The sequence below is a fragment of the Macrotis lagotis genome, chromosome 1, assembly GCF_037893015.1.
Source record: "Macrotis lagotis isolate mMagLag1 chromosome 1, bilby.v1.9.chrom.fasta, whole genome shotgun sequence".
In the NCBI taxonomy this organism is placed as follows: domain Eukaryota; kingdom Metazoa; phylum Chordata; class Mammalia; order Peramelemorphia; family Peramelidae; genus Macrotis; species Macrotis lagotis.
Window position 1 is genome coordinate 708,970,538 of NC_133658.1, and position 12,013 is coordinate 708,982,550.

The window sequence follows — 12,013 nt, forward strand, 5'->3', positions numbered from 1 at the left end:
ATTAGTTTAGAGAATTGTGAAGAATCTCCCTTTACCAATATGGATTAGAAACTGTGATATTCTTACAGAATTTTTTGAGACTCTGAAACCTAAAATGATTTACCTAGGATCACATAGTCAATATGTGCCAGGGCAGGATTGAAACCAAGTCTCCTGACACCAGTGCTGTTAGCACTACACCATGCTGCCTCTCAAATCTTACTCATGAAAGTAGCTGAGAGGAGGTATTCCCAAATAGCATGAGGATTAAAGGGAAGAGGACTCACCTTAACAGGGCAGGCTCAAGCAAAGCTTTTTTTGGAGGAGGTAACATTAGAGGGAATGAGTTGAATGAAGGTCTAACTATTAAGTAACAGGGAAGAAAAGGGAAGGCATCCCACTTGAGAACTTATGTGTTCTAATGGGGAAAACACATTTTTAAAATTTTTTTTAATTTATTTTTTATTCTCATTTTGTACAAATTTTTTTTACATTAATAAAATATTCTTGTTTACAAGTAAACAAAATACCCCTCCTCCCCCATGAATATAGATAGACTTGCTTGGGCGAAAAAAGTAAAGGGGAGATGGCCAGGTGGCGCAATGGACGAAGCATCAGTCCTGGAGCCACGAGCACCCGAGTCCATATCCAGCCTCATAAACCCAACAATCACCCAGCCGTGTGACATGCAAGCCACCCCAACTCCACTGCCCTGCAAAAACCAAACCAAAACAAAACAAAAAGGCCCAAAATAAAATAAAATAGTAATAATAGTAGGGGTGGCTGGGTGGCAGACAGAGCATTGGCCCTTGAGCCAGGAACACCTGGGTCCAAATCCGGCCCCCCCACACCCAAAGATCACCCTGCTATGTGGCCCCAGGCAGGCTACCCAGCCCCACTTGCCCTGCACCCTCCCCCAAATAATAACAAAAAATGTGCTTCAGTCTTTGTTCCAACACCAACAACTCTGTCATGGGTGGATCTCATTCTTTATGATAAGTCCATCACAAAAGTTACTTCCATATTTTTCCACCATTGCCATTGCTGATTGCAACTCCCTCCTTTCTTATTTCTCCACTACCATGTACTCTATTTTCTCTCTCCTTTCACTCTGACTCTGCTGTAGGGTCGCTGAGTGGCACAGCAGACAGATCCCTGGTCCTGGGGCCAAGAAGCCCTGAGCCCCCATACCACCCCTTAGGCCCAGAATCCACCTGGCCCCATGGTCCTGGGCAGACCTCCAATCCCAGCCCCTTGCAAGAAGTAAAAAAGAAAATGTGTTATATCTGACCCAGGGTCCATCCTCTCCTCCTTTATTCACATCCCCACCCCTTCCCCCTGCTCCCCCCTCCTTCTTACTCCAGATGCCTATACCCCATTGAGAATATATGCTGTTTCCTCTCCTAGCCATTTCTGATGAGAACAAAGGTTCCCTCATTCCCCCTTGCTTTCCCCCCCTTCCATATCATTGCAATAGCTCATTGTAATAAAAAAAAATCTTATGTGAAATATCTTGGACTATTCCCCCTCTCCTTTTTCTTTCTCCCATTCCATTTCCCTTTTTTCCTATTGACTCCATTTTTACATCACATTTTATCTTCGAATTCAGCTTTCTCCTGAGCTTCAACTATAAAAGCTCCCTCTACCTGCTCTATTAAGTGAGAAGGTTCATATGAGTATTATCAGTGTCATTTTTCTATGCAGGAATGCATGCAGTTCATACTCATTAAGTCCCTCATATTTCCCCCCCTCTCCTCCAATCTCCATGCTTCACCTGAGTCCTGTATCTGAAGATCAAACCTTCTGTTCAGCTCTGGCCATTCCAACAGGAACATTTGAAATTCCCCTGGTTCATTGAAAGTCCATCTTTTTCCCTAGAAGAGGACATTCAGCCTTGCTGGGTAGTTCATTCTTGGCTGCATTCTAAGCTTTTTTGCCTTCCGGTATATTGTATTCCAAGCCCTAGGAGCTTCCAATGTAGTTGCTACTAAGTCCTGTGTGATCCTGACTGCAGCTCCACGGTATTTGAATTGTGTCCTTCTGGCTGCTTGTAATATTTTCTCTTTGACTTGGGAGTTCTGGAACTTGGCTATAATATTCCTAGGGGTTGGTTTTTTGGGATCTCTTTCTCGGGGGGGATCGGTGGATTCTCTCCATTTCTATTTTGCCCTCTGCTTCTAGAATATCAGGGCAATTTTCCTGTAGTAATTCTTTGAAAATGATGTCAAGGCTCTTTTCCTGATCATGACTTTCAGGTATTCCAATAATTTTTAAATTATCTTTCCTAAGTCTGTTTTCCATATCAGTTGTTTTTTCAATGAGATATTTCACATTTTCTTCTAATTTTTCATTTTTATTTTGGTTTTGAAGTATTGATTCCTGATTTCTGGTAAATTCATCAATCTCCCTGAATTCTATTCTTTGTCTGAAGGATTTGTTCTCCTCAGAGAGTTTTCTTATCTCTTTTTCCATCTGGCCAATTTTGCTTTTTAAAGCATTCTTCTCCTCAATAACTTTTTTGAACTGTTTTATCCATTTGACCTAAGCTGGTTTTTAGCACGCTATTTTCTTCAGCATTTTTTTGGATTTCCTTGACTAAGCTGCTGACTTCATTTTCATGTTTTTCCTGCATCTCTCTCTTTTCTTTTCCCAGTTTTTCTTCCAACTCCCTCATTTGATTTTCAAAGTTTTTTTCCAGCTCTGTCATAGCCTGAGCCCAATTTCTGTTTTTTTCTTGGAGTCTTTAGATGCAGGAGCTTGTGCTTCCTCATCTTCAGACTGAGTATTTTGGTCCTTCTTGGGCTCATTTGCAAAATATTTCTCAATAATCTTCTTTTTGTTTCTCTGCTTGCTCATTTTCCCAGCCTGGGCCTGGTTTGGGGTGTTTCTTGAGCTTTTGGGACACTCCCACAAGGGTCTCAGTGTGTGAGGCTCTGTCCTCCCTCCTGGTCTATGAATGACCATAAGCACCTCCCTCTGCCACGGGGCTGAGGTGAGGGGGGCTGCTGTTCTATGTGGGGGCCTAGACTGGGATTAGGATCGGAATGTGGTCAGAGCCCCAGAGTCCTGTTCCAGGGGCAGAGGACAGAGCTCTGCAGTCTGTCTCTCTTCATTCCCCTCCCTCAGCTCAATGGGCTCATGCCCTGGGGGCTCCTGCTCACCGGCTCCGCCTGCTTCTGTTTCCAGCTCTGGGATGCAGAAAGACCAAGCTGCTCCCTGTGTGCCCCGAGGGCTGGGCTCCCCATTCGCTCTGGCAGAGGTCCCCCGCTGTTCCCCCACTTTTTGCCTGGTGCTCCCCGGGGTGCAGCTCAGGAGACTCCCCCACTGCTGTGAGCTGAGACTCCCAGTGCCCTGGGGCTGCCTCCGGGAGGCTGAAGTTCTTTGGCTCTGGCGGGCCACCCCTCTGGTGGGCCGCCCCTCCAACCCCGGGGAGCAGAGCCTTTCTGCTCTTTTCCAGGTTACCTTGAGTAGGAGAACTGCCTCACTGGGTCCCTTTGTGGGTTCTGTCTCTCAAAAGTTTAGTTAGAGTCCTTAGCTGATGAGTTTTATCAGAGAGTGCCTAAGACTCGATTCCTTCTTGTTGCCATCTTGGTTCTGCCCCCCAGAAAACACATTTGACCTGGAGATAGATTTGAGTTCTAGTCCTATTTCCATCATTTAATAGCTATAGACAAGGCATTTAACTTCCTCTGAGCCTTTCCTTCCTCTGTAAAATGGGGATAGCTATTGGATTGTTGTTGTTTTTAACTCATTCAGTTATATCTGATCCTTAGTGACATTGTGGACCATAGCACATCAATACTGTCCGTGGATTTTCTTGCCAAAAATACTGGAGTGGTTTGTCATTTCCTTCTCCAATGGATTAAGGCAAACAGAGGTGAAATGACTTGCCCAGGGTCACACAGCTGGTAAGATTCTGAGGTTAGAGTTGAACTCAGGTCTTCCTGATTTCATGCCCACTGTATCACCTAGTTATGCAATCATATCCAGGACTTGTTAAATCTTAAACCATCATATAAGTGGCAGATATTGTTATTAATGATGAATTAAGTAGTTTGTATTTTATTCAGTACATGATGAGTGGGCAATGAAAAATTTTGATCTGGGAGGACTGGATTCAGAGTTGTGCATGTGAAAAATTAATCTGGCATTAGTAATTCATTTGGAGGGGAGGAGGCTAGAGGTGGTGAAACCAGTTAAGAGACTATTTTAATTATTGAGATGAGAAGTAATAAGGCCTGACTTAGAGTGGTGGGAGAGAAATGGAAAGGAAAGAATTGATGTAAGAGATATTATAAAAATTAAATGGATTGGAGCTGGTGAATAATTGGATGGGAAGGAGGAGTATGAAGGAGACAGAAAATGACAGAGGTTTCTAGCCCTGGTAACTAGGAAAACTATAGCACCATTAACAGAAACAAAGAAATTGAGTAAAAGGATGGATTTAGGGAAGAAGATAACAAGATCATTTAGACCTAGGTTGAACTAGAAATTCACATGACAGTGAAACTGTCTCACAAAGGAATAAAAATGAGGGTTTGAAGAGATGGGAGGATTATAGGCAAATATGCTGTGAATGAGTAAATTCAAGTCACAGAAATGGATTATTTACTGGAAGACAGAATATCAGTATACATATATGTGCATACACACAAACACACACACATATATGAAACAGACAGAAAGAAATATAGGCAAGAGAGAGGAGACAGAAAAAGATATAAAGTCAGAGACAAAGAAAAATACATAGATACAGAGACAGAAAGATATATATATAGATATAGATATAGATATATATATATATAGAGAGAGAGAGAGAGAGAGAGAGCCAGAGAAAGATAGACAAAAAAAGAAAGATAGACATAGAGAAAGAGAAAGTCTGAGATACAGAGATAGAGACAGAGAAAGTCAGAGACATAGAGAGAGAGAATAGAAGAGTCAGTAAGGAAGAAACAAGGAAGGAGGCACAGCAATAGAATTTGAGCAATTTCAATTTCAAACTTTTCTCTCCTTATATCTTTCCTTGTCTCTTCTATTTCCTTCTTAGCGTTTTCTTTTTCCTCATTCCTGTTTTCCTCTCATCTCTCCCCTCTGCCTCCTTTTCTGAGTGTGCAAATGCCCCACAGTTATTGCTTACATCCTGGGGTGATACAACAAAAGAAGCAGATTATTACTGAGGTAGACTGGACACCCTCATGCGATCCCTGAGTCTTGTTGTCCACCCCCATCCTAACCTAATATTGTATTCTAGTACAACACTAGATGGAAACATTTTAAGGAAGTTCCATTCCTTTGGAGCTTTCATGTGTCTTTCTCTGTGTTTTCCAATACCCACTGGTTCCTTTTGTCCTCTATCCTTTTTAGGTTCGGGTGAGCAGCAAAAGCAATGAATGATTGATTAAGTTTTCCTTTTTCCTGAGTCACTGATTTAAATTAATGACATCAAAAGAGACACAATTTTGTTAACTTCCCTAATTGCATTTTAGTATTCAATTTGTTCTTAGAGGATTAAACCCAACTCTGAATATAAATTCATTATGTAGGTTTCTCTGCTGGTTATTATGTCCTTGTGGTCTTATGCTTTAGTAACTAGAAAAGGCTGTTTCAATTTCCTTTTAATCCTCTATTATTAATTCCCTGAAGTGAGCGTTTTCAAGTAATTTGTAGGCTTAAATAAAGAAGGGAGGCCAACAATGTTCTGCAAGGACCCAACTATTGGTAAGTTGTACTTACCCTCATAAAAATCATAAGTACACATTGTATGCCCAATGAGTGTTGGGAAGTCTGGAATTTCTTTGCTACAGTTAAGTAATTCTTCTGCCAAATCCTTGTCCAGCTCTGTACTTCGAGTAACCACAGTGTCTAGAATTATCTGCTCAAACTGGGGCTTAAAGAAGGAGTCTACAGCTGTGTCTGTTATCACAACAGACCCAGGTTCAATCCCTATAATGCAAAAAAGAAAATGAAAAAGAAATAATTGTAACAAAACAATCCTGAAAGTCTATTTTTCAAATCTAATCTAATTCCTTTCCTTCACGAAAGCCCTTTTAGTACCTGAATACTGCTAACACATACTTGCTGTCTTTTCTCCAGGCTAAGCAACCTTCTTTGACAGATCCTTTCCCAATTTCTGGGTATGTTTCAGGTTGCCTTATGTAATTTGTAAAATGGGGTATCTAGAATTAAACTCAGTAGCCCAGATGTGTATGGAGAAATCACCTTAATTTCTGGTGACTGGAATTTAAGAATATTAGAAAAACTATTAGAAAAAATTAGAAATATTTGACATGTTTATTTCCATGTTTAATTTAAGCATGCATGTGTTTGTGCCTGACCAAATATTAGGGGGAAAATGCATGTCAAGCTAAGGGTTGACTGATCAATTGACAAATTAGTAAACATTAATAACTGCTTACTGGGGGCCAATCATGAATGTACTGGGGACAAAAATGGGGCAAAAGAATTCCCTGCTCATATGGTATTATTATAATTATTATCTTATTTAGCATATAAAGAAATGCAGCTTCTGGGAGATTAAATGAATCACTGATGATCACATTCCTATTAAGTATCAGAGATAGGATTCAAATCCAAGTCATTCCAACTTCAAATCAAGTGCCCTTTCCAAGGTGTCTATGTTCAGGTGTTCTATTAGTTTATTGTCCCCTACCTCTGTATCATGCATTTTTTGACCATCTGTCTTGCCAATCATTTGTCTTGGGTCTGTGAAATTATTTAAGTTTTCTCCAGCACTCAAAACATATATGGGGCCAGAGAATCATCTGCTCTCTTTGTACTCCCATCTACCTCACAGGTTTATTGGGAGGGATAAAAAGAATAATATAAACAAATTCCTTTATTATTAAAAATTGATGTATCAATGAATTGAGAAGCAAAATGAGGTAATGGATAGAGGGCTGAAAAACCCAGGGTCACATTTTGCTTTTGACACATGCTAACTACCTAGATCAAGCTCTCAGAACCTTCAGAAAACTTGGAAAGACCACAAGTTCCAGAGGAGTTGGTTGCCAATCTGTGTTAGTGGAGATCACTATACCAATAAAAATCAGATCTCTTCCTTATTCTTAGCAACACAAATAAAAGTGTTGTTGCCAGTCTAATTCTTCCCATGTAGTAATACAGGGCTATTAGAGTACTTAACTGTGGCAGCATGTTTACTGAGCTCCCCTCAAAACAGCTTCCCATGTAAAATAGTCTAGTTGGTTGGTCTCTTTGCCTTAAATCTCTCTTTCCCAGTTTGGTCCATTCTCCAGAGTGATCTTCTAAAATGCAAGTCTAACAACATCACCCTGCTTTTCAACAGACTCCATTTACTCTCTGTTATTTCCAAGATTGGGCAGCCAGGTAGCACAGAATAGAGAGGACTGGGCTTAGAACCAGGAAGATGAATCTTCCTCAATTCAAATCTGACTTCAGACACTCTTTACCTGTGTGACCCTGGGCAAGTCACTTAACTCTATTTGCCTTGGTTTCCTCATCTTTAAAATGAGTTAGAGAAGGAAATGACAAATCATCCTGGTTTGATGTTTCAAGAAAACATCAAGTGGGATTGTGAAGTGGTAGACATAATTGAAAAATGACTGAAGAACAATTTCCCAAGATCAAATATAAAATCTATTTGCTTTTAAAGATTCTCATAACCTGATCTCCTATCTCTCCAGTCTCCTTATACTTTATTCCCTGTCACCACTGCACAATGCTGTTACTTGCAAAAAATATTATCACCTGATGGCAAACATTTCCACTGGCTATCTCTTTTGACTGGGATGTTCTCTCACCTCTGCCTCCTGAATTCCCTAGCTTCCTTCAAGGCTTAGCTAAAATTTCACCTTCTATACGAAGCTTTTTCTGAATCCCTTTAATGCTAGTGCCTTCCTGCATACATGATTGTACACATATTGTCTGCATGTTCTCTACTCCTTTTGAATGTGAGCTCCTGGTAGTCAGGGCTTGTCTTTTGTCTCTTGTACCCTCAGTGCTTTGCCTAAGAAGATGTAGACTCTGTTAGGTATCATCAAAGATCCTTGTCTAGCTTGTTAGATTGTTGGGCTCTCCTACTTTTTTTGGCATCTATATTTTTGGCAATTTGATTGATATGGCAAATGTGCTGTATGTTTACACCAACTTCTTATCATCTTACTTTCATCATTGACAACTGAACGCCTCACCTATGCCCCCCGATGTGCCCATACGGATGATCGTCACATCACAACATTTTGCATGGTGGAGGAGTTTGATGAGCTCGTGCAACATAATTGAAATGGAAGGAATGCCCATGCCGTGCTGTCAAGAAGAAAAGAAAAGTCATCATATTTCTTTGTAATTGATAGATGCACAAGACATATTTTATTCCTTCTTTACAAGTTAACAGTGTACAGAAGAATTTATATAATCATTAAGGACTTGGCAAAGCTGGGGAAGATTAAAGTTGTCTCTAACTCACATCCCTATGCTCCCCTGATGGATGGGCACATCTGGGAGAATCTGAAAGGAGGATTTCCATCTCCATTTAAGTGGGTTCTGCCCTCCCAGGCAGTAACAGAAAAAGACATTATGTAGTCTCCAAGATTGTCAGGGGGACATAATTCCTTTACTCCCCACCAGGCGCCTTATGAGGAAACTTTTCAAAAGAGCATTTTTCATGTTTAATTTAAGCATGCATGTGTTTGTGCCTGCCATGTCACTCAACCTTCTCTATTGTTCAAAATGGAATTTGCAATTCCTTTTGTTGTTGTTATGTTTCCTTGTCTGAGTTTTTGCTATTTCTATGTGTACAATGAGTGGGGAAAGGGGGGAGGTTGGGTGCATATGGGCTGAGAATCTAGGAATAGGCATCTGAAAAAATACTTCAAATCACTGATAGAGAAATTCCAATTAAATCAACTCTGACAAAGATGACAAAAAAGAAAAAAGAAAATGGCAAATCTTAGAAGAGTTTTAGGAAAACAAATACATTACTACCCTATTGGTGGGTTAGTAAATTGGTACAAGTCATTTTGAAAAACATTTTGGAACTATATTGTGATATCATATGATTGAATGACATGTGCAAATAACTATCTGCATTATGAGGCAGATAGACAGATAAAGATAGAGATCTATTTATGTATATCCATATGCATATATTTATATGTATGTAGGTAGATAGGTAGATGTCTAAGAGACCAAAGAAAGAGGAAAAAGATTAACATACAAATATATTTAGAGTACTTATTTTATGGGAGAAAACTGAAAACTAAGGAGTATCATCAGTTAGGGAGTGACTGAGCAATTGAGAGTCTATGAAAATAATGAAAGGGATAATTTCTAAGACATCTGGGAAGAACTTATGCTGCAGAGTGAAAGTAAACAAAACCAGAAGATCAATTTATAGAATAATAAACATTATAAAGACAAACAACTTTGAAAGATTTAAGAACTTTGATCAATATAATGACCAACAATATTTCCAGAAGACAGATTATGAAGTATGCTGCTCACCTCTTGACAGAGAAGTTATGAACTGAATGAAGAGGCAAGGTAATATATAAATTTCTGGACAAGACCAATGTGGGCAGTTTCCTTGATTATGCATGCTTGTTACAAGGGTTTTATTTTTCTTAATTTTTTTCCCAAAATGGTTGGAGTAGGAGGAAGGGAACATAAATGCATGGTAATTGAAAAAAAGTCAAAATAAAATCTACATAAAAAATAAATACATGGAGAAACAGGTTGCAAACACAATTTGTTTTTTGCAATATAAACTGGAAACACAGACAAGAGAAGGTTGTTATGAATCTTAAGACAGAGTGTGGGACTGGTGCAGAGTTTTGAACTCTTTAAGTCAGTCAATAGATATTTCTCAGGTGCCTACTATGTGCCAGAGGCGAGTAAAGGGGGGAAGGAGTGGGGAGGGAGGTAGAGGGGAGGAGGGTGGAGGAGGAGGGTGGGGAGAAGGGAAGGAAATAGGGAAGGGAAAATGAAAGGAAGGTAAAAGGGAAGGGAAGAGGCCTAGGACAGAACACTGTGAGAAATTCACAGTTAAAAAAGTAACATATGGATGATGATCCAGCAAAGGAGACTGAGAAATTGAGGTCAGATAGGAGAGGGCAGTTTTGTAAAATAATGAGGTCAGAAGATGTTATGTCAGAATCTTCCTGTCATTAGAGTTCAAGAATATACAGTCTAGAGAGTTAACTTTCCTCTATTAGAACAATTCTCTCCAGTTAGACCAGCTCTCTGGAGGCAATGTAATGAAAACAATGATGGACTTGGAATCAGGAGAGAACTGACTTCAAATCCTATTTCTGATCCTTATTACCAGGGTGACTATGAACAAGTCATTTTACTTCTTTAAGTCTCAGTTTGTTCTTCTATGAAAAAGAGATCACAATCACTGTATTTTTAACCTCTACCTTCAGAGTGGTCATGGAGATCAAAGAAGATAATATTTGTAAATTGTTCTGTAAACAGGAAATTTGTCCAGTAATGTAAGCTAACCTGACTATTAAATTGTACCTTACACAGAGAATTTAATGGAGACTTGTAAGTGAAGCCTTTCATATGTTCTTCTCATGAGCAGAAAAGACTTTTTGTACAAGAGAGCATATTGGGAAAGAAGGGAGGAGAGCTCATCTGTCCTGATAGTTGGGTGACTTCTGTCAGGAGTATTCAGGATGAGTTCCATTTGGAAATCCAGTGGAGACAAAGTCAGTCCACTTTCAGGAGGATCTCCAAATATTTATATATTTATATAGTTACATATATACACACTATATATATACATATATATATAATTACTTTTATATATACTATATATTCAATTTCTTTTCCACTCCTCACAGATGATATAGCCTATAATATCAGAATTTGAGATGTGTGTGCGTGTGTGTGTGTGTGTGTGTGTGTGTGTGTGTATGTGTGTGTTGTGTTAAGGGTCTGCATCTCATGCCTCTTTTAACCCCAATGTCCTAATCACATTAACTGCTCAATATTTGCAGCTGACAGTGATGGTATAATGAAAACCAAGCTTATTCATTTTTGTTTTAGGTTTCCCATTATCTCTACTGGGCACAGCAGAAGAGAAGATAATTCCCCAGTTAGGAATTCCCTTGCTGTGCAGGTGAAACCAAGGGCCAGGTTGCTGACCTCAGAGTTAGAAGCATGGTTTAGCCTCTTCTCTCAAGGGGCACTGAAGTTCGGCTGTTTTTATTTCAGGTGAAGTTTTATTGCTTGCTTCTGGTGGTTTTAAATATATTTTATTAATACTATATTTTACTATCCTCATACACTCAAACTGCCTGAACAAAGGGCATGATGTTATAAGTCAAAAAGAAAGTCAGGGCTTTGGAAGCCAAGAAAAGGCAAGAAAAATGAAAACTCCTCTACCTCCAGGCTTCCTTCGAACCCAAAGTAGGTGGCATCCGTGGAGTTCTATGGCAGGAAGATCACCTGACCTTTTCTTCTCCATCATCTTCCCCTTCGCTGTCATCTCCTACCCTGCTATTCTCCTTTAGCCATCACCATGCCCAGAATTTGCCAAATCGGTTACAGCTCTCCATAGAGACTGCTGTTGGTGGGATAGAGTTATGACTAGTTTTCAGTGATGGTCATCATTTCCTGGCATGGGAGCCAATTGTGACTTTGCAGTTAGACAGGAGAATCGCCACAAGCCTGCAGCAATGAGGCTTCTCTGGTCCTCTGGCCACACCTCAGGCTATTCTGACTCTGAGGCCTGCATGATCTAGTGAGGCTAGAAGCTTCCTGCTGCTAACATTATGACCTTGCCCTGTAGTTAGAGACAAGGTTTGTAAGGCCAGGCTAGAGGCATGTTCTTACACAAGGCCAGGCTAGGGGAATATTCTTACACATCCTTATGACATTCTGCTCCCCTGTGGACAAGAGCAAAAAATAAAAGTGTGTGGGGACTGGGGGGTAGAGGGGATTTTGTGTATGTGTATAGTTCATAAAAATTGTAATTCTGTACTCCATTTATCTTAGGGCACTGTGTGTCTACTGCTGTTAACATATTCTA

The 12,013-nt window shown here is 39.9% G+C and overlaps 1 protein-coding gene across 1 annotated transcript in view; it reads right to left on the reverse strand.

Moving 5' to 3' along the window:
- Positions 1–12,013, reverse strand: part of UPP2 (uridine phosphorylase 2) — a 44,554-nt gene that overhangs the window by 13,721 nt on the left and 18,820 nt on the right. Inside the window, exons 4-5 of the mRNA XM_074215934.1 lie at positions 8,169–8,283; positions 5,713–5,922 (exon numbers count right to left, since the gene is read on the reverse strand). Of these exons, the coding sequence (XP_074072035.1) occupies positions 5,713–5,922; positions 8,169–8,283 (325 nt within the window). The remainder of the gene's footprint in view (positions 1–5,712; positions 5,923–8,168; positions 8,284–12,013) is intronic.